We start from the raw sequence: 24,603 nt of genomic DNA on the forward strand, positions 1-24,603 counted from the left end.
TGCCTTGCTCTGTTGCTAAGAACCAAGGTGCTCTCACAGATCATTCTCATCAGAATCATATTGTAAATGCATCTATTATTGAAGGGTTGCTTCTGAAGTCACTGCAAAGAACATCTTTTGATGATTTTAAGGAAAGAATAAATGATAAACTGCCCTGTCACTTTGTCTGAATTTATCTCCCTTTTTTACTTCAGCCTTGAGCTACAGCTATGCTGGAACATTTTTACTGATAGTGAAAATAGGGTATATTTTTTCCAGTATTTTAGATTCAAGAGTAGCATTATCTCCCAAATTTTATTTTAAACACAGCATGATATCCATAAATTTATGTTGAATGACAGAGAACATAAGTAGAAATTTTTAAAATTAGAAACAGATGGTGTCAAATGAAGATCTAATATTATTCATCTTCAAATAAAACATTAAGGTAAAACAAATAATGAAATGAAATAACAAATGAAAATATTATATCTTATTTACTACATTTTAATTGAATTATTTGTAACTTTGAAAACATTACAACAATCACAAAATCAACAGTATTTCCTGTATCATGCACAGTTCCTTGTTCAATGTTAACTTGGAGACAAAAGCAACCACTGTTCAATTTCATGTTTTTGTTAACTGTGAGAGATTAGAAGGTGGCAAGTAATATGAATAGCATATGCATACTAACAGATGAGAAAAATCAGATTTAATGTTGTTTTTTAAGTTTGTCAGCTCTGTAAATCCTTACCCAAGTTTTTTTCTGAGAGCTTTGGAAGCAATCAAATCAATATGCAGAACCATATTTAAACAATAACAGAGATATAAGATTAATTGGCAAAGTAGTTGGTTATAATTCTTTATAAATAGATTGTTTCTCTGTCATTTGACTTTAAAATTTTACTAAGCAGGTCATTCCAACAAAAATATTTGCTATGTTATAAATTCATGACATCCTTAGTTGAGGACTCTTATGAGGTCCATAATTGATTGTACAGTTTTGATTTTATATCACTTTTTATTCTACTTTGACATGGTTAAACTGCAAACTATGAATGTTTGTGTTTATGCCCTAATTACTCAAGGTAAAATGACTCTATCTTGAAAAATTCATCATGTCTTTGTCCATTGTGTAGATGTATCCCATTTGCTTTATCCAGACTTCATTTGACAGGCGTCTAGGTTGTTTCCAGTTTCTATAGTCAGGAAGGACTTCCAGAGGAGGTCCCACAAAATCTTCAACTGAAATTTCTCTTTCCCATAAGATGTGCAAGGATAGAGAAGGAGCAGAGACTGAGGGAACAACCAACCAATGACTGCCCCAACTTGAAACCTATCCCATATGAGAGAGAGCCACTTATACTATATAAGATTCTCTGCTATACATACAGGCAGGAACCTAACTGTCTCTTGAGAGACTATCCAGACCAAGACGGAGGCAGATACCGAGACCCACAGCCAAATATAAGTCTGAGCTTGGGAAGTCTTGTGGAATAGTTGAGGATAGAATTGAGCTATCCAGAGGTGTCAAGGACATCACAAGAATACCTACAAAGTCAAATAACCTGGAACTGTGGGGGCTCACAGAGATTGTGGAAGATGTTCAGCTTGTTATTCATCTGGGTCCCCTAACAAGTTGAGCAGAAGTTGTTTTTGTCTCTGTTTCCTGCCATTGGATCTCCTTTCTCTATCTGGACGTCATGGTTGGGATCCAGTGGGAGAGAATGCGCCTAGTCCTGTTAATACAGATGTTCTAGGGTGAGGTGGTACCCAAGGGGGGCTCCTCCTTCTCTGAGAAGAAGGGGAGGGAGCCTTGGGAACAGGAATCTATAAGGGTAAGACTGGAAGACAAAGGAGGAGGTCTATGATCACAGTGTAAGTACATTTTATATTTTTTCTTTTTTTCGAAGCTGGGGACCGAACTCAGGACCTTGCGCTTGCTAGGCAAGCGCTCTATCACTGAGCTAAATCCCCAACCCTCCTTCCTGCTTTTAAATTCATCAATAACAGCCTTAATGACAGCATGTGAGGCCCAAATACCAATGCTCAGATTAATTACTTTGTCTTATTGTCTATTAATACCTCTAGATTTTTCATAATTCATTATTATTTACATCAACAAAATATTTATGAGCCATGCCAGCACCTGACTAACACAGATGCAGACACAGCCAACCATCAAACTAAGCCTGGAAACCCCAATGGAAGAGCTAGGGAAAGTACTGAAGGAGCCGAAGGGGATGGCAACATCATAGGAAGAACACTATCAGCTAACTGGACAAGCCAGAGCTCCCAGGGACAAAAAGACCAAACAAAAAGTATACGTGAATGGATCCATGATGCCAGCTACATATGTAGCAGAGGATGGCCTTATCTGGCATCATTTGGATTGGGGGCGTCCCTTGGTCCTATGAAGGCTTGATGCCCCAGCATAGAAGGACGTTAGAGTGGTGAGTGGAGAATGGGTGAGTGGGTGGAAAAGCAACCTCATAGAGGTAAAGTGGAGGGGGGATAGGATGGGGTGTTGCAGAGAGAAAACTAGGAAGGGGAACAACATTTGAAATGTAAGTAAATAAAATAATTTAACAAAAGAATGTGATGTCACATAAAGCTATTTTAATTTAAGCTTCTGCCAGCTATGGTGAAATTACATCAATTAAACATAATGTGATATACCTACATAATATCATATAAGCATGTATATGGATATATACAAATTTACAGATATATATATCAATGATTAGAAAAATGTTGAATACATTAATGAATGTGGTAAATATGTTTATACATATATGAAAAGGAGCATTGACATTGATACCATGAATATTTTATTAGTTTTACAAGTTTATGTATGTTTTATTTTTGTACATACATAGTGTAATTTTTATAAGTATATGTAATGTCATTTTAGTGGAGTATGTGTGTGTGTGTTTGTGTGTTTGTGTGTGTGTATGCATGTGTGTGAATTTTTGTGGTCTTGAATATATAGTTAAGGTAGACTTATTAAGTATTCTTATGAGTTGCTTTTAAAGGTAGTGTTAGAATTACTGTTTTCTCTTGCTACTTCCCATTTTGCTTCTCAAACAACACCTTCCCTCTGTCAGCATCTCATGGAATATATCTCTCAGTTCTATAATATTTTCATACAAAATGAACACACTATGTACATCTTCTTAGCTAAATTTTAAATTATTTAACACTTAGTCGTTTAAAGTTGTGTGCGTAAATCCAAATACCTATCGGTAAATGAAATCATACTGTGTTTAAGTAGTATACTTATAAATTTTTTCAAAAACTGTATTTAAATTTAGATACAATTACAAACATTAATTTATAGATCTAGTGGGCAAGAATGACTGCAATAGAAAACTAACCACAAAGTAAATGTAGATGCAATAGATGCAAGAATTATCATGCAAAGTTTGTTTTTGTGTCAGTGCAATTTTGCATGCAAAATCAGCAAGCAGTGCTCCTATCACCACACTGCACAGACAGTAGTCAAGAGCTTCAGGATCAAGTTACAGTCATAACAGTTTTCTTTATTTGTTTTCAGCTGTGTTTACCCTTTTTTGTTGAGGCAGGAGCAATCTCTTCTTTGGCTTGCTCAGCTTCTGCAAATTCAGTTAAAGAATAAGCAATGACTATCAGAGATTTCAGAACAATAGCTATAATATTATAATGCCCCCCCACATACACACACACACACACACACACATACACACACACACACACACACACACACACACACACGAAAGAGAGGGGGGAGGGAGGGAGGGAGAGAGAGAGAGAGAGAGAGAGAGAGAGAGAGAGAGAGAGGAGAGAGAAAAGGAGAGAGAGAGAAACATTTGTATCATCTTTTACCTTTTGATAAATAACTTCTGTGTAAAGTCCCTTTCATGGTATATAACTCTATGATTTCAAATTTGTATTCTTATGTAAATAGTGCTGACATAAAGAGTCATTACATAAAAAATAGTTGTTAAAGTATTTGAGCTTGTTGATGTATAGTTGTAAAAGTTGTTAATGTGTAGTCACAGAGTAAGTGATTTATGAATTTTAGAGAAGAATTTATAAAGGCCTTTTTGTTCAGTTCTTAATTAGGTAGATGATTAATACTTTTTGGCTTGGGAATCTTAGTGTTAGCAGTATTAAATATTAGCCACAATATTATTTTTTTAAAAAACTCCTTAAAGTTTTTAAACTTTAAGAAATAGCAACAATTTAAAAGGCAAAAACATTGCCATGTGGGGTGCTTATTTGAATATCTAATACAGAAAACAAGAAAGCTTCACTAAAGATAAAATATGGAATCTGATTCTCGAAAAAAGTATTTCATTTTGAAGCAAAAAATAAATAAAACTTTCTACAGTTTGTAGGGTGAAGAGAAAGCATTGATGAGGCAATAAATCTTTGTAATGCTTTTCATTTTATAAACATTTCATTACCAAGGTGATTTTTATAATCATATATTTATACTTTTTGTTTTAATAGCATTTGTATATCACTACTACTTGTTATAGTACCTTTTGACAAAGATCTAATTTTAGCAAAACAAAATACAGAATCATTTTAAATTAACAGCTTAGAATTTTTCAGAGAGGGTTTGAAAACTCTCCCTGTGTTTCAAGAAAATGCCTTTATACTTCTCTATAAACATATTTTAATGAACTTTTCTAATCTAGGGTGATGGGACTACCTCCAGAAGCCAGATACCAATTAACATAAAGCTGCACACCAGACATGAGAAGGTCTGTTTAGAGTTTTTGGCCAGAGCTATGTAAGATCGTCCCTAAATATACAACTCCTTGCTCTTGTCAGTGACTACAGCCCAGAGGTGAAAGTTAAATTACTAGTGCCTAGGATGCTATACCCTTCAAAAACAGGGTCCAGAGTTCCCAATCTAGAATTTACGTCAATGCTGTCTTCCTGCTCTAGATTCCATAGTACCAGAAGGCACCTTGCAAACTTCCAAAGAAGAAAAGCAATGAACTGATCTACCCAGCTATGATGTCTATGAATCACATCAATGATCACCATGGCCTGACAACTGTACATATTGAACATAATACCCTTTCAACAAGAGGTATGTTATGTCTGGTACTGGCAATCTAGCTAACTTTTCTTAAGAAGTAATGGTTACTGCAGGAGACTCTACAACTACTAATTTAATAAACCAGAATAAGACCATATTGCTTGTTCTTCCAGAAATACGTCAATTGTTTTCAAATAATATTCCATTCTCTTGGTATAAATGGCTGCCATTATTTAAATGATGAATACATAAATTCTAAATTCCCCTACTCTTCAGCTTCTCATCTGAGCTGCTCCAAAATACTTCTGATGTACATTGTAGTAGAGAAGGAGATTATACTTATTAGGACACTGAAGTTAGATGGTCAACCTAATGTTAACTAAACATATGAAAATATGTGCAGGGTTAAAATCAGAGGATAAAAAACATTTGTTCGCATTTTATTTTACTTTATTAGATATCTTCTTTATTTACTTTTCAAAAGTTAGCCCCTTTTCCGGGTCTCCCTCTGAAAAACTCCTATCTCATAACTCTTTGCCTTGCTTCTGTGTATAGGCTTCCCCACCCACCTACCAACTCTGTCCTGCCTACACATATTGGCATTTCCCTATACTGGAGCATTGAGCCTTCACAGGACCATGGGCCTATTCTCCCTTTGATGCCTGACAAGTTCATCTTCTGCTACATATACAGCTGGAGCCATGGTTCACATCATGTGTACACTTTGGATGGTGGCTTAGTCCTTGGAAGGTCTGGGAGAGGGTAGTTGATTGATACTGTTTTTTTTTCTGGGATTATAAACCCATTTAGCTACTTCGATCCTTTCTCTAACCCTACACTGGGGACCAATTGAGCTCTCAATCCACTGGTTGGTTATGAGCATCCACATCTATATTTTCCCTACTCTGGCAGAGCTTCACAGGAGACAGATATATCAAGCTCCTGTCAGCATGCACTTCTTGGCAGGAGCAAAAGTGTCCAGGTTTGGTGACACTTTTGGATGGATCCTCCGGTGGGGCAGTTTCTGGAGGACCTTGCTTTCCGTTTCTGCTCCATACATTGTATCTGTAGTTCTTCCTGTGAATATTTTGGTCCCCCTTCTAAGAAGAACTAAAGCATGCACACTTTAGTCTTCCTTCTTGAGCTTCATGTGATGTATGAATTGTATCTTGGGTAATCCAAGGTTTTGGGCTAAATCCACTTATCAGTGAGTGCATACTATGTGTGTTCTTTTGTGATTAGTTTACCTCACTTAGGATGATATTATCTAGTTCCATCTATTCTCCTGCAAATTTCATGAAGTTATTGTTTTAGCTGAGTAGTATTCCATTGTGTAAATGGACCACATTTTCTGTATCCAGTCCTCCATTGAAGGGCATTTTGGTTCTTTCCAGCCTCTGGCTACTATAAATAAGGCTGGAAAGAACCCAGATAAACATAGTAGTGCATATGTCCTTGTTAGTGTTGGAGCATCTTTTGGGTATGAGTCCAGGAGTGGTATAGCTGGGTCCTCAGGTAGTACTCTGTCCAATTTTCTGAGGAACCACCAGATTGCTTTCCACAGTGGTTGTACCAGCTTACAATCCCACCAACAATGGAGGAGTATTCCTCTTTCTCCACATCCTCTTCAGTATCTTCTGTCACCTGAGTTTTTGATCTTGGCTTTTCTGACCATCTGTGTTAGGTAAATTCTCAGGGTTGTTTTGATCTGCATTTTCATGATGACTAAGGATGTTGATCATTTCTTTAGGTGCCACCATTCGATAGTTCTCAGTTGATAATTCTTTGTTTAGCTCTGTACCCTATTTTAATAGGGTTATTTGTTTCTCTTGTGTCTAACTTCTTGAGTTCTTTGTGTATATTGGATCTTAGCCATCTATTGGATATAGTATGGGTAAAGATCTTTTGCCAATCTGTTACAGCAAACCAGCAGGCAACATCAAACTGAATGAAGAGAAATGTGAAGCAATCCCACTAAAATTGGGGAGTAGACAAGGCTGCCCACTGTCTCCCTACCTACTCAATATAGTACTCAAGATACAAGCCAGAGCAATTAGAGAAGAAAAGGAAGTCAAGGGTATACATATTTGAAATGAAGAAGTCAATATATCACTATTTGCAGATGATATGATAGTATACTTAAGTGAGCCTAAAAATTCCACCACAGAACTTCCAAACCAGATAAATAATTTCAGCAAAGTGCTGGACATAAAATTAACTCAACTAAATCAGTAGCCTTCTTATTCTCAAAGGGTAAAGAGACTGAGAAAGAAATTAGGGAAAGAACAGCTTTCACAATAGTCACAAATAACATAAAATACCTCAGTGTGGCTCTAACTGAGTAAGTGAAAGATCTGTATGACAAGAACTTCAATTCTCTGATGAAAGAAATTGAAGGAGATCTCAGAAGATGGAAAGACCTCCCATGCTCATGAATTGGCAGGGAAATAGTAAAAATTGCCATCTTGCCAAAAGCAATCTACAGATTCAATGCAATTCCCATCAAATTCCCTCTCAATTCTTCATAGAGTTAGAATGCACTTGGAATAACAAAAAACTCAGGATATCAAAACTATTCTCAGCTGTAGCTATATTATAGAGCAATCTTAATAAAAACTGTATGATCTTGGTACAGTAACAGGCAGGTAGGTCAATGGAATAGAATTGAAGATCCAGAAATGAACTCCTACACCTATGGTTACTTGATCTTTAACAAAGGAGCTAAAACCATCCAGTAGAAAAAAGACAGCATTTTCAACAAATGATGCTGGTTCAACTAGAGGTCAGCATGTAGAAGAATGCAAATACATCCTTTCTTATGGCCTGTACAATGCTCAAGTCCAAGTCCATCAAGGACGTCCACATAAAACCAGATACACTAAAACTAATAGAAGAGAAAGTGGGAAAAGCCTCAAACACCTGGGAACAGTTGAAATTTTCCTGAACAGAACACCATGAGCTTATGCTCTAAGATCATGAATCGACAAATGGAACCTCATAAAATTGTGAAGCTTCTGTAAGGCAAAGGACACTGTCAATAGGACATAATGGCTTGCTGTCATTTTAAATGAATTGATGTAAACAAAAGTTTAATTTTGCCTGGCCTAAGGTAAGTAATTTATTCATAATTCAATTGACTGGAGGATATTTGCAGATGGTGTAAACTTTGTGATCTACATGCTGAATTACTTACTGTGTAAACAGTTAACTACAGCAGTGTTACCAAACACTGATATATGGCATAACCCTTCACAACAAAATAGAGATGATGTCGTCAGATTTTTTAGTAACTAGTAATGCCCTTTTCAAGAATCACTATGGATATTATTACATTTATTACTTAATCTATACTCTAAAACCCTAACTGTCTTGTTATCTCCCTATTTAGAGATAACTAGTCATACCACCGACCCCAGCACTGTTCCACCCAATGTTAATAATGACACATGTACTCAAGTGAATGTGGGGGTGAAAAAATGGATGTTTAGACATATTTTTGTCTTGTGCTTGGATAGAGAAAAAAAATCTATATTAACGTGTACAAATTCTAAATCTAGGTTTGGCACTTCTGCCTCATTGAGTAGTCTTTCTCCATCAACTTCACTTCCGGACACCGTAGGAGTGTTAATAGCCCTTCATCAGAACTGCATCATGGAAGCAAGGAGGAATTTTATTTTTGTCATAGTCCCCGGGAGTACCTTCACTTCCAATCAGTAAATATTTCTTCTACAGTGCTATTAACTTATCGTCAGGAGCTAAGGTGAATGGTTCCTCCCTACTAGTTCAATCTACTTTCTAGCTATTTATACAATGTTAACAAACCACAGTTTTTAATAAATTTCTCTTTCCTGTCAAACCTACCACTCCATTTAAATTCAATGCCCACACATAGACTTACATACATACTTGATTAGTCTAATTTATCTGTATATCTAACGGTCTTATATACCATTGTGGTTTAAAATCATATATTACAGATAGTCGGGTAATTCCTACAAATTGCACAATATATTATGGATAAGGTAGAGTGCTTTCAAAACTATCCATGGTATAAATCCTTCACCTTAGGCATTAGCCTTTTACGTGTTAATGGTCTATAGTAACTGTGTAAAATCAGTTATGTTTTATGATTTCAGTATCAAAAGGTCAGTTCCTAGAAAATATGTGACCATAATGACATTAGACAACTTATGAAACATTTTAAATCAATTTTGCAGTGAAGAATAATGTTCATGCCAAGCTCAATGCTCTCAATCACATAAAGGGTTGAACACTACCTCTTTAAATTTTAAATTGGGTTTAAACAATTTGACAAGGTAGTTTAATAGTTTACTGAAAAAGATGCTTATCTCTTCAAAATGTGATTGGATAGTGTTTCTCAGAGGGACATAATTCCTGGCTTTTCCTTAAAGATAAATATTTTTATCTGTGTGTCATATTTCTTCATGAGTAATGTTAAATTTCAGACTAATATTTAATCCAAAGCTTTCTGAGTGATATAATACCGTAAGTTTCATTTTGTACATTTTCTGGATTATACATTTCCGTGGCTTAGCATACTAAAGAATCTATGAAACAGTTTCAGTTAGTCTTACATTCAATTTTGAACTCTAGGTTTGTGTTATAATATGAAAAGAATTACAGTTCATGAGTAATTACATTTTTATGTTTTAGGTATTTTATGTGTTTGTGAGTGTGTGTCAGTATGTATACATGACTCTGTGTGTGTCCGTGTTGGTGTATTTTCATGATTTGTATACCCATTGATGGCAAAGGAGGACATTGGATACCCTGGAACTGAAGTTACAGGCAACTGTAAACTATCATGAGTGTTGAAAACTCAACTCAAAATCTCAACCTATCATAATTACATCAGGCATCTCACCAGAGACTTTGAAAGCCAGTAGATCCTGTTCAGATGCCATACAGACTCTAAGAGAACACAAATGCCAGCCCAGGCTACTATATCCAGCAAAACTCTCAATTAACACAGGTGGAGATACAAAGCTATTTCATGGCAAAACCAAATTTACACAATATCTTTCTACAAACCCAGCCCTACAAAGGCTAAAAATGGAAAACTTCAACACAAGGAGGGAAACTACACCCTAAAAAAAGAAAGGAAGTAATCTCCTTATCTCCTTGCAATGAAACCAAAAGAAGAGAGACACACAAACATATTCCCACCCCTAAGGGTAAAAATAACAGGAAGCAATAATCACTATTCCTTAATATCTCTTAACATCAGTGGAATCAATTCCCCAATGAAAAGACATAGACTAACATACTGGATATATAAAGAGGACCCAGCATTTTGCTGCACACAGGGAACACACCTCAGTAACAAAGACAGGAACTACCTAAGAGTAAAAGCCTGGAAAACAGCTTTCCAAGCAAATAGTCTAAAGAAACAAGCTGGAGTAGCCATTGTAATAATCAATAAATAGTCAATAGTCGACGTTTAACCCAAAGTTATCAAAAAAGACAAGTAGGGACACATAATATTTATCAAAGGAAAAAATCTACCAAGATGAACTCTCAATCCTGAATATCTATGCTCCAAATGCACAAGCACCTACACTCATAAAAGAAACCTTACTAAAATTCAAAGCACAAATTGCACATCACACAATTAGAGTGGGAGATTTCAACACCCTACTCTCATCAATGGACAGATCATGGAAACAGAAGCTGAAAAGAGACACAGAGAAACTAACAGGAGTTATAAACCAAATGATATATATATATATATATATATATATATATATATATATATATATATATATATTTCATCCTAAAAGGAAAGATTATTCCTTCTAATCAGTACCTCATGGTACCTTCTTCTAAATTGACCATATAATTGGTCACAAAACAGGTCTCAACAGATACAAGAAGATTGAAATAATACCATGCATTCTATAAGAACACCAGCGACTAAGGCTGGTTTTCATTAACAACAATAACGACAGAAATCCCAACATACAAATGGAAGATGAACAACGCTTTACTCAAAGGTAACTTGGTCAAGGAATAAAGAAAGAAAGAAAGAAAAGACTTTTTAGAATTTAATGAAAATAAAGGCACAGCATACCCAAACTTATGGGGCAAAATTAAAACAGTGCAAGAGGACCCGCGGATCCTGGCCCGCAGCAGCTCTCTGTCCCCAGACCCTGTGAGAGAGAGACCCAACCGCCTGGTCAGGTGGGCACTCCTGAGGCTGCAGAGCGGAAGAGACCACCAACACTGCTCACCCCTGCCCACATCCCTGGCCCAAGAGGAAACTGTATAAGGCCTCTGGGCTCCCGTGGGGGAGGGCCCAGGAGCGGCAGGACCCCTGTGCCTGAGACACCACCAGAACCAGAAGGAAACAGACCGGATAAACAGTTCTCTGCACCCAAATCCCGTGGGAGGGAGAGCTGAACCTTCAGAGAGGCAGACAAGCCTGGGAAACCAGAAGAGACTGCTCTCTGCACACACTTCTCGGACGCCAGAGGAAAAAGCCAAAGACCATCTGGAACCCTGGTGCACTGAAGCTCCCGGAAAGGGCAGCACAGGTCTTCCTGGTTGCTGCCGCTGCAGGGAGCCCGTGGGCAGCACCCCGCGAGCAAACTTGAGCCCAAGGACCACAGGTATGACCAACTTCTCTGCTGCAAGAAAGCTGCCTGGTGAACTCAAGACACAGGCCCACAGGAACAGCTGAAGACCTGTAGAGAGGAAAAACCACACGCCGGAAAGCAGAACACTCTGTCCCCATAACTGACTGAAAGAGAGGAAAACAGGTCTACAGCGCTCCTGACACACAGGCTTATAGGACAGTCTAGCCACTGTCAGAAATAGCAGAACAAAGTAACACTAGAGATAATCTGATGGCGAGAGGCAAGCGCAGGAACCCAAGCAACAGAAACCAATACTACATGGCACCATCGGAGCCCAATTCTCCCATCAAAACAAACATGGAATATCCAAACACACCAGAAAAGCAAGATCTAGTTCCAAAATCATTTTTGATCATGATGCTGGAGGACTTCAAGAAAGATGTGAAGAACTCCCTTAGAGAACAAGTAGAAGCCTGCAGAGAGGAATCGCAAAAATGCCTGAAAGAATCGCAAAAATCCCTGAAAGAATTCCAGGAAAACATAAATAAACAAGTAGAAGCCCATAGAGAGGAGACACAAAAATCCCTGAAAGAATTCCAGGAAAACACAATCAAACAGTTGAAGGAATTAAAAATGGAAATAGAAGCAATCAAGAAAGAACACAGGGAAACAACCCTGGATATAGAAAACCAAAAGAAGAGACAAGGAGCTGTAGATACAAGCTTCACCAACAGAATACAAGAGATGGAAGAGAGAATCTCAGGAGCAGAAGATTCCATAGAAATCATTGACTCAACTGTCAAAGATAATGTAAAGCAGAAAAAGCTACTGGTCCAAAACATACAGGAAATCCAGGACTCAATGAGAAGATCAAACCTAAGGATAATAGGTATAGAAGAGAGTGAAGACTCCCAGCTCAAAGGACCAGTAAATATCTTCAACAAAATCATAGAAGAAAACTTCCCTAACCTAAAAAAAGAGATGCCCATAGGCATACAAGAAGCCTACAGAACTCCAAATAGATTGGACCAGAAAAGAAACACCTCCCGTCACATAATTGTCAAAACACCAAACGCACAAAATGAAGAAAGAATATTAAAAGCAGTAAGGGAAAAAGGTCAAGTAACATATAAAGGGAGACCTATCAGAATCACACCAGACTTCTCGCCAGAAACTATGAAGGCCAGAAGATCCTGGACTGATGTTATACAGACCCTAAGAGAACACAAATGCCAGCCCAGGTTACTGTATCCAGCAAAACTCTCAATTAACATTGATGGAGAAACCAAGATATTCCATGACAAAACCAAATTTACACAATATCTTTCCACAAATCCAGCACTACAAAGGATAATAAATGGTAAAGCCCAACATAAGGAGGCAAGCTATACCCTAGAAGAAGCAAGAAACTAATCGTCTTGGCAACAAAACAAAGAGAATGAAAGCACACAAACATAACCTCACATCCAAATATGAATATAACGGGAAGAAATAATCACTATTCTTTAATATCTCTCAATATCAATGGCCTCAACTCCCCAATAAAAAGACATAGATTAACAAACTGGATACGCAACGAGGACCCTGCATTCTGCTGCCTAAAGGAAACACACCTCAGAGACAAAGACAGACACTACCTCAGAGTGAAAGGCTGGAAAACAACTTTCCAAGCAAATGGTCAGAAGAAGCAAGCTGGAGTAGCCATTCTAATATCAAATAAAATCAATTTCCAACTAAAAGTCATCAAAAAAGAAAAGGAAGGACACTTCATATTCATCAAAGGAAAAATCCACCAAGATGAATTCTCAATCCTAAATATCTATGCCCCAAATACAAGGGCACCTACATACGTAAAAGAAACCTTACTAAAGCTCAAAGCACACATTGCACCTCACACAATAATAGTGGGAGATTTCAACCCACCACTCTCATCAATGGACAGATCATGGAAACAGAAATTAAACAGTGATGTCGACAGACTAAGAGAAGTCATGAGCCAAATGGACTTAACGGATATTTATAGAACATTCTCTCCTAAAGCAAAAGGATATATCTTCTTCTCAGCTCCTCATGGTACTTTCTCCAAAATTGACCATATAATTGGTCAAAAAACGGGCCTCAACAGGTACAGAAAGATAGAAATAATCCCATGCATGCTATCGGACCACCATGGCCTAAAACTGGTCTTCAATAACAATAAGGGAAGAATGCCCACATATACGTGGAAATTGAACAATGCTCTACTCAATGATAACCTGGTCAAGGAAGAAATAAAGAAAGAAATTAAAAACTTTTTAGAATTTAATGAAAATGAAGATACAACATACCCAAACTTATGGGACACAATGAAAGCTGTGCTAAGAGGAAAACTCATAGCGCTGAGTGCTGCAGAAAGAAACAGGAAAGAGCATATGTCAGCAGCTTGACAGCACACCTAAAAGCTCTAGAACAAAAAGAAGCAAATACACCCAGGAGGATTAGAAGGCAGGAAATAATCAAACTCAGAGCTGAAATCAACCAAGTAGAAACAAAAAGGACCATAGAAAGAATCAACAGAACCAAAAGTTGGTTCTTTGAGAAAATCAACAAGATAGATAAACACTTAGCCAGACTAACGAGAGGACACAGAGAGTGCGTCCAAATTAACAAAATCAGAAATGAAAAGGGAGACATAACTACAGATTCAGAGGAAATTCAAAAAATCATCAGATCTTACTATAAAAACCTATATTCAACAAAACTTGAAAATCTTCAGGAAATGGACAATTTCCTAGACAGATACCAGGTATCGAAGTTAAATCAGGAACAGATAAACCAGTTAAACAACCCCATAACTCCTAAGGAAATAGAAGCAGTCATTAAAGGTCTCCCAACCAAAAAGAGCCCAGGTCCAGACGGGTTTAGTGGAGAATTCTATCAAACCTTCATAGAAGACCTCATACCAATATTATCCAAACTATTCCACAAAATTGAAACAGATGGAGCACTACCGAATTCCTTCTACGAAGCCACAATTACTCTTATACCTAAACCACACAAAGACACAACTAAGAAAGAGAACTTCAGACCAATTTCCCTTATGAATATCGACGCAAAAATACTCAATAAAATTCTGGCAAACCAAATTCAAGAGCACATCAAAACAATCATCCACCATGATCAAGTAGGCTTCATCCCAGGCATGCAGGGATGGTTTAATATACGGAAAACCATCAACGTGATCCATTATATAAACAAACTGAAAGAACAGAACCACATGATCATTTCATTAGATGCTGAGAAAGCATTTGACAAAATGCAACACCCCTTCATGATAAAAGTCCTGGAAAGAATAGGAATTCAAGGCCCATACCTAAACATAGTAAAAGCCATATACAGCAAACCAGTTGCTAACATTAAACTAAATGGAGAGAAACTTGAAGCAATCCCACTAAAATCAGGGACTAGACAAGGCTGCCCACTCTCTCCCTACTTATTCAATATAGTTCTTGAAGTTCTAGCCAGAGCAATCAGACAACAAAAGGAGATCAAGGGCATACAGATCGGAAAAGAAGAGGTCAAAATATCACTATTTGCAGATGACATGATAGTATATTTAAGTGATCCCAAAAGTTCCACCAGTGAACTACTAAAGCTGATAAACAACTTCAGCAAAGTGGCTGGGTATAAAATTAACTCAAATAAATCAGTTGCCTTCCTCTATACAAAAGAGAAACAAGCCGAGAAAGAAATTAGGGAAACGACACCCTTCATAATAGACCCAAATAATATAAAGTACCTCGGTGTGACTTTAACCAAGCAAGTAAAAGATCTGTACAATAAGAACTTCAAGACACTGAGGAAAGAAATTGAAGAAGACCTCAGAAGATGGAAAGATCTCCCATGCTCATGGATTGGCAGGATTAATATAGTAAAAATGGCCATTTTACCAAAAGCAATCTACAGATTCAATGCAATCTCCATCAAAATACCAATCCAATTCTTCAAAGAGTTAGACAGAACAATTCGCAAATTCATCTGGAATAACAAAAAACCCAGGATAGCTAAAGCTATCCTCAACAATAAAAGGAGTTCAGGGGGAATCACTATCCCTGAACTCAAGCAGTATTACAGGGCAATAGTGATAAAAACTGCATGGTATTGGTACAGAGACAGACAGATAGACCAATGGAATAGAATTGAAGACCCAGAAATGAACCCACACACCTATGGTCACTTGATTTTTGACAAAGGAGCCAAAACCATCAAATGGAAAAAAGATAGCATTTTCAGCAAATGGTGCTGGTTCAACTGGAGGGCAACATGTAGAAGAATGCAGATCGATCCATGCTTATCACCCTGTACAAAGCTTAAGTCCAAGTGGATCAAGGACCTCCACATCAAACCAGACACACTCAAACTAATAGAAGAAAAACTAGGGAAGCATCTGGAACACATGGGCACTGGAAAAAATTTCCTGAACAAAACACCAATGGCTTATGCTCTAAGATCAAGAATCGACAAATGGGATCTCATAAAACTGCAAAGCTTCTGTAAGGCAAAGGACACTGTGGTTAGGACAAAACGGCAACCAACAGATTGGGAAAAGATCTTTACCAATCCTACAACAGATAGAGGCCTTATATCCAAAATATACAAAGAACTCAAGAAGTTAGACCGCAGGGAAACAAATAACCATATTAAAAAATGGGGTTCAGAGCTAAACAAAGAATTCACAGCTGAGGAATGCCGAATGGCTGAGAAACACCTAAAGAAATGTTCAACATCTTTAGTCATAAGGGAAATGCAAATCAGAACAACCCTGAGATTTCACCTCACACCAGTGAGAATGGCTAAGATCAAAAACTCAGGTGACAGCAGATGCTGGCGAGGATGTGGAGAAAGAGGAACACTCCTCCATTGTTGGTGGGATTGCAGACTGGTAAAACCATTCTGGAAATCAGTCTGGAGGTTCCTCAGAAAATTGGACATTGAACTGCCTGAGGATCCAGCTATACCTCTCTTGGGCATATACCCAAAAGATGCCTCAACATATAAAAGAGACACGTGCTCCACTATGTTCATCGCAGTCTTATTTATAATAGCCAGAAAATGGAAAGAACCCAGATGCCCTTCAACAGAGGAATGGATACAGAAAATGTGGTACATCTACACAATGGAATATTACTCAGCTATCAAAAACAACGAGTTTATGAAATTCGTAGGCAAATGGTTGGAACTGGAAAATATCATCCTGAGTGAGCTAACCCAATCACAGAAAGACATACATGGTATGCACTCATTGATAAGTGGCTATTAGCCCAAATGCTTGAATTACCCTAGATCCCTAGAACAAACGAAACTCAAGACGGATGATCAAAATGTGAATGCTTCACTCCTTCTTTAAATGAGGAAAAAGAATACCCTTGGCAGGGAAGGGAGAGGCAAAGATTAAAACAGAGACTGAAGGAACACCCATTCAGAGCCTGCCCCACATGTGGCCCATACATATACAGCCACCCAATTAGACAAGATGGATGAAGCAAAGAAGTGCAGACCGACAGGAGCCGGATGTAGATCGCTCCTGAGAGACACAGCCAGAATACAGCAAATACAGAGGCGAATGCCAGCAGCAAACCACTGAACTGAGAATAGGTCCCCCGTTGAAGGAATCAGAGAAAGAACTGGAAGAGCTTGAAGGGGCTCGAGACCCCAAAAGTACAACAATGCCAAGCAACCAGAGCTTCCAGGGACTAAGCCACTACCTAAATACTATACATGGACTGACCCTGGACTCTGACCCCATAGGTAGCAATGAATATCCTAGTAAGAGCACCAGTGGAAGGGGAAGCCCTGGGTCCTGCCAAGACTGAACCCCCAGTGAACTAGACTATGGGGGGAGGGCGGCAATGGGGGGAGGGTTGGGAGGGGAACACCCATAAGGAAGGGGAGGGGGGAGGGGGATGTTTGCCCGGAAACCGGGAAAGGGAATAATACTTGAAATGTATATAAGAATTACTCAAGTTAATAAAAAAAAAAAACAGTGCAAGAGGAAAACTCATAGCTCTGAATGCCCCCAAAAAGAAATTGGAGAGAGCATACATTGTCAGCTTGACAGCACACCTAAAAGCTCTCAAGCAAAAAGAAGCAAATACACCCAAGAGGAATGGAAGGCAGGAAATAATCTAACTCAGGGCTGAAGTCAACCAAGTAGAAATTAAAAGAACTATACAAAGATACAACAGAAGCAGGAGTTAGTTCTTGGAGAAAATCAACAAGATAGATAAACCCATAGTCAGACTAACCAGAAGGCACAGAGAGTGTATTCAAATTAACAAATTCAGAAATGAAAAGGGCGACACAACAACAGAATCTGAGGAAATTCAAAAAGTCATCAGATCTTACTACAAAAGCCTATATTCAAGAAAACATGAAAACCTGGAGGAAATGGACAATTTTCTAGACCGATACCAGGTACCAAAGATAAACCACGATCAGATAAACAATCTAAACAGTCCCATTACTCCTAAAGTAAGAAAAGCAGTTGTTACAAATGTCCCAACTAAAAAAAAAGCCTAGAACCAGATTGGTTTAGTGCAGAATTCTATCAGGCTTTCATAGAAGATATAATACCAATACTGTCTAAAGCAATCCATAAAATATAAACAGAAGGAGCACTATGCAGTTCTTTCTATGAAGTAAGAATATGCTTATGCCTACCCCATACAAATATCCAACAAAGGAAGAAAACTTCAGACTAATTTCCCTTATTATCAACACAAAAATACTCACAAACCACATGCAAAAAAAACATCAAAAGGATCATCCATCATGATCAAATAGGTTTCATCACAGTGATGCAGGAATGGTTCAATATCTGGAAATCCAGCCACATAATCCACTATGTAAAAAAACTCAAAGAAAAAAATCCACCTGATCATCTCATTAGATTTCTCCTTTGAGAAAATTCAGCACCCCTTCTGGTTACAGTCTTGGGAAGATCAGGAATTGAAGGCCCATACCTAAACATAGTAAAAGCAATATACAGCAAACCAATAGCCAATGTCAAACTAAATGGAGAGAAACTTGAAGCAATCCCATTAAAATGAGGGCCTAAACAAGGCTGCCCATTCTCTTCCTACTTATTTAATATAGTATTCGAAATCCTAGCCAGAACAATCAGATGACAAAAGGAGGTCAAACAGATACAAATTGGAAAGGATGAAGTCAAAATATCACCATTTGAAGATGATAGGGTAGTATACTTACGTGACCCCAAAAGTTCCAATAGAGAACTACTAAGCCTGATAAATGCCTTCAGCAAAGTGGCTGGGTATAAAATTAACTCAAATAAATCAGTAGCCTTCCCCTGCACAAAAGAGAAACAAGCTGAGAAAGGAAGTAGGGAAACGAGACCCTTCATAATAGTCACAATTAATATAAAATACCTCAGTGTGACTTTAACCAAGCAAGTGAAAGATCTGTACAATAAGAACTTCAAGCCTCTGAAGAAAGAAATTGAAGAAGATCTCAGAAGATGGAAAGATCTCCCATGCTCATGGATTGGCAGGATTAATATAGTAAAATTGGTCATTTTGCCAAAATCAATCTACAGATTCAGTGCAATCCCCATCACAATTCCAACTCAATTCTTCATAGAGTTAGAGGAATTTGCACATTCATTGGAATAACAAAAAACCAGGATAGTGAAAAATATAATCAACAGGGCTGGGGATTTAGCTCAATACAATAAAATGACTTCTGGGCAAAATCACCAACCCAACCCTCAGAGCAATAATGATAAAAGCTATATGGTATTTGTACAAAGACAGGCAGGTAGATGAGTGGAATTGAATTGAAGACCGAGAAATGAACCCTTACACATACAGTCACTTGATCTTTTACAAAGGAGCTAACACCACCCAGTGGAAAAAAGATAGCACTTTCAACAAATGGTACTGCTTCAAGTGGAGGTCAGCATGAAGAATGCAAATAGACCCATTCTTAATGGCCTGTACAAAGTTTAAATCAAAGTGAATTAAGGACCTCTTCATCAAACCAGATACACTCAAACTAACAGAAACAGTGGGGAACAGCCTTGAACACATCGGTACATGGGAAAATTTTCTGAACAAAACACTTATGCTCCAATAACAATATTTGACAATTTGGACCTCATAAAACTGCAAAGGTTTTGTATGACAAAGGGCACTGTCATTAGGACAAAACAGCAACCAACAGATTGGGAAAAGATCTTTACCAATCCTACACCTGATAGATGGCTAACATCCAAAATATAAAACGAATTCAAGAAGTTAGACTCCAGAGGGCAAAATAACACTATTAAAAATGGAGCACAGACATAAACAAAGAATTGTCACCTGAGGAATATCAAATGGCTGAGAAATACCTAAAGAAATGTTTAGTATCCTTATTCACCTGGGAAATGCAAATAAAAATAAGTGTGAGATTCTACCTCACACCAGTCAGAATGTCTGAGATCAAAAACTCATGTGACAAGAGATGCCTTTGAGGATATGGAGAAAGAGGAACACTCATTGTTGGTAGGATTGCAAGATAGTACACCCACTCTGGAAATCAGTCTGAGTTTCCTTTAAAAATTGGACATTGCATTACCTGAGGATACAGTTTTACCACTGCTGGGCATATACCCAAATGATGCTCCAACATACAACAAAGACACATGCTCCACTATGTTCATAGCAGCCTTTTTTATAGTGGTCTGAAGCTGGAAAGAATCCAGCTGCCCTTCAACAGAGGAATTTATACAGAAAATGTGGTACATCTACACAATAGAGTACTACTCAACTATCAAAAACAATGACATTATGAAATTTATAGGCAAATGGATGGATCTAGAAAATATCCTGAGTGAGGTAACCCAATTGCAAAACACACACACACACACACACACACACACACACACACACACACACGGTATGCACTCACTGATAAGTAGATATTAGCCCAAATCTTGAAGTATCCAAGATACTATCCACAGACCACACGGAGCTCAAGAAGTAGGACAACCAAAGTGTGGTTTCTTCAGTCATTTTTAAATGGGGAACAAAAACTAGACAATACTCATGTAGTCAAGAAGTATGTGCTGACAGGAGCCTGATATAGCTGTCCCCTGAGAGGCTCAGCCAGATCATGACAAATACAGAGGTAAATGCTAGCAGCAGACTATTGAACTGAGAACAGGGTCCCCATTGGAAGAATTAGAGACATGATTGATGGAACTGAAGGGGTTTGCAACCCCATAAGAACAATACCAACCAACCAGAGCTCCCAGGGACTAAACCACTACCCAAAGAGTACACGTGGACAGATCCATGTTCTAGCTGCATATATAGCAAAGAATGGCCATGTTGGGCTCCAATGGGAAGAGAAGTCCTTAGTCCTGGCAAGGCTGGACCCCCAAGTTTAGGGAAAGGTCAGGGTGGGGAGGCAGGAAGGGGATGTTTGGGAAGGGGGAACATCCTTATAGAAGGAGGGGAGGGATATTGGATAGGGGGCTTATGGATGGCAAACCGGGAAAGGGAATAACTTTTGAAATATAAAAAAATAAAACAAAATCAAATAAAAAAATAGAGCTCCTTTATGTATTAGTTATAGGATCAATGTGGAAACATCTTTAACTCAAAACAAAAATGTAATTGTTTCTATAGTGCACGATGCTTATATTCTACCATTAATCTCATACATAAAGCATAAGAACATTAGTTTTAAGGAAATGATTGTTTTTTATCTCAATATTTATTAAGTGTATTTATTAATAACTATTTTATCCAAACAAAAAGAAATAGAAAAAATCAGCATTTCTTCATAAGCATGAGAGCTGTCACTGATGTATTTATCATGGTGACTTATCAGTTATCAAAAAAATTAATCTGAGGATACAAACATTAAAAAAGAATTGAAACTCTACAAAAAATTTTAATAAAGTTATAGGATGTCTACAGTTCATTAAAAATGAACTTTCATAGTACTATACTATCATTGGGATTTTTATATAATTAATTATAAAATGCATAAGAAAATACAACTATATTTATTTCTGTGTGAGAAAAAAAGTGAATATAAAAATTACGATCTAAATAGCTGAAATCACATTTTAAACCCTCTAGACAAATTGTCATAAGAACAAAAACAACAGAAGAATAGTCATTTAACCATAAAATTTCACCATGCAGAAATGCAGACCAGTGGAGCTAAATCAATCTCAGCATGAAGAAGGTCTACAGAGGAACTTGCAAGCGAATAGGCTGTTAAACCATGCTATTCTTATCAAGCTTGTTCTACGTACTTGCTTTTCTGTGTTTTTCACTTGGAGCTGCAATGACAAGAGAGAAATAGGTCTTCATTCACTAGTAGTCTACCTTCATTTAAAATAACATTTAGGGTTAGTTGTTAGAAAGATAGAAAGGATAATATTAGAAACTGAGGAAAATTATATCTGAAAAGAAAATGTATCTTTTCAATTTTCTTTGCTATGCTCTAAGATGGATTTCAAAACCCAGAAATTTCTCAGGAGAATCCATGAATCTTTCAGCAAGTGCTCATGGCTTTCAAAAGTTATATATAATGTAGCCAGGCATGGTAGTGCACACCTTTAATCCCAGGCCTTGGGATCAGAGACAGGAGCATCTCTGTGAGTTTGAGCCCAGCCTGGTTTATGTAATGAACTACAGGACATCCAGAGCTATGTGGAAACAACTTCTGTCTCAATACAAGAGTAATAAAATGAAAATACCCAATTGTTAGTAAATTGCTATACCATATTTAAACCTCAATATGAATGTACAGTAATACTGATCTGATAAAAACTTATTGAATAGGGGAGAGATTTTTGGAGCGGTATATTCTATATTTCAAAAGTGAAACAATGTGAGGTGCATTTACAGAAAAAATGTTATTCTTTATTTCTGTGTAGGCTAAATCATTTTATTATTAAAGTACATAACATGTATAAATCTATGTAAGACCAGGGCAGTTCCTCACAACTAGTGTAATTTTTATTGGATTTTTTTATTTACATTTCAAATGTTATCTCCTTTTCCAGATTCCACTCCTGAAAATCCCTATCCCATACTATCTCTCCCTGATTCTATGAGGGTAATTGCCCACCCAACCACAGAATCCCTTCTGTCTCCAGCCCTGGCATTCACCTACAGTGGGGCATTGAGCTTTCACAGGACCAAGGGCCTCTCCTCCCATTGATGCCCAACAAGGACATCCTCTGCTACATATGTGGCTGGAGCCATCAGTCACTCCACATGTACTCCATTGTTGGTGATTTAGTCCATGGAAGATCTGTGGTGTCTAGTTGGTTGATATTGTTGTTCTTCCTATGGGGTTGCAAACCACTTCGGCTACTTCAGTCCTTTTTCTAACTCCTCCATTAGAGACCTCATTCTCACTCCAATGGTTGGCTGTGAGCATCAACATCTGTATTGGTCAAGCTTTTGGCAAAACATCTCAGGTGACAACTATAACAGGCTCCTGTCAGCATGTACTTCTTGGCATCCACAATAGTGTCTGGGTTTGGTGACTGTATGTGGGATGACCTTTCCTTTAGCCTCTGCTCCATATTTTGTCTCCATATTTCCTCCTAGGTATTTTGTTTCCCCTTCTAAGAATGACAGAAGCATCCACACTTTGGTCTTCCCTCTTATTGAGCTTCATGTGGTCTGTAAGTGTATCTAGGATATGACAAGCTTTTGGGCTAATATCCACTTATCAATGAGTGCATACTATGTCTGTTCTTTTGTGATTATGTCCTCAGGTAGTACAATGTCCAATTTTCTGAGGAACCACCAGATTGATATCCACAATAGTTATCCCAGCTTGGAATCCCACCAACAACGGAGGAATGTTCTTTTTCCACATTCTTGCCACCTGAATTTTTTATCTTAGACATTCTGACTTGTGTGATGTGGAATCTCAGGGTTGTTTTAATTTGAATTTTCATGATGACTAAGGATGCTGTACATTTCTTTGGGTGCTTCCCGACCATTTGATGTACCACAGTTGAGAAATCTTTGTTTAACTCTGTACCCCATTTTTAAATAGAGTTAATTGATTCTTTGGAGTCTAAATTCTTGAGTTCTTTGTATATATTGGATCTTAGCCCTCTATTGAATATATGATTGGAAAGATCTTTTACCAATCTGTTGGTTGCTATTTGGCTCTATTGACAGTGTACTTTGCTTTATAGAAGCTTTGCAATTTTATGAGGTCCCATTTCTTGATTCATGAACTTAGAGCATAAGCCATTGTTGTTCTGTTCAGAAAATTCCCCTTGTGCCCAGGTGTTTGAGGGTCTTCCCACTTTCTTTTCTATTAGTTTTAGTGTATCTGTTTTATGTGTAGGTCCTCGATCCACTTGAACTTAATCATTGTACAAGACCATAAGAATGGATCGATTTGCGTTCTTCTACATGCTGACCTCCAGTTGATCTAGTATCATTAGTTGAAAATGCTGTCTTTTTTCCTACTGGGTGGTTTTAGCTCCTTTGTCAAAGATCAAGTGACCACAGGTATGTGTGTGTTCATTTTTGAGTCTTCATTTTTATTCCATTGATCTACCTCCCTGCTTCCGTTCCAATACCATACAGTTTTTATTACTATTGCTCTGCAATACAGCTTGAGGTCAGGGATGGTGATTCCTCCAGAAGTTCTTTTATTGTTGAGGATATTTTTTGCTATCCTGAGTTTTTTGTTATTCTAAATGAATGTGCACATTGCTCTTTGTAACCCTATGAAGAATTGAGTTGGAATTTTGATGAGAATTGCATTGAATCTGTAGATTATTTTTGCTAAGATGGCTATTTTTACTATATTAATCCTGCCAATCGATGAGCATAGAAAATCTTACCATCTTCTGAGTTCATCTTCAATTTCTTTCTTCAGAGAATTGAAGTTCTTATCATACAGATCTTTCACTTGCTTGGTTAGAGTCAAACCAGAGTATTTTATGTTTTTTGT

The 24,603-nt window shown here is 37.6% G+C and overlaps 1 protein-coding gene across 16 annotated transcripts in view; it reads right to left on the minus strand.

Moving 5' to 3' along the window:
• Positions 1-24,603, minus strand: part of Trdn (triadin) — a 455,305-nt gene that overhangs the window by 112,196 nt on the left and 318,506 nt on the right. For 10 of the 16 annotated variants that reach the window (XM_063272320.1, XM_063272319.1, XM_063272302.1 and 7 more), the window contains 2 exon segments: positions 21,923-21,949; positions 3,549-3,596 (listed from right to left, as the gene is read on the minus strand). In XM_063272320.1, coding sequence (XP_063128390.1) covers positions 3,549-3,596; positions 21,923-21,949 — 75 coding nt within the window. 16 annotated transcript variants of the gene reach the window in all.

The sequence above is a fragment of the Rattus norvegicus genome, chromosome 1 (assembly GCF_036323735.1).
Source record: "Rattus norvegicus strain BN/NHsdMcwi chromosome 1, GRCr8, whole genome shotgun sequence".
NCBI classification, from domain to species: Eukaryota; Metazoa; Chordata; class Mammalia; order Rodentia; family Muridae; genus Rattus; species Rattus norvegicus.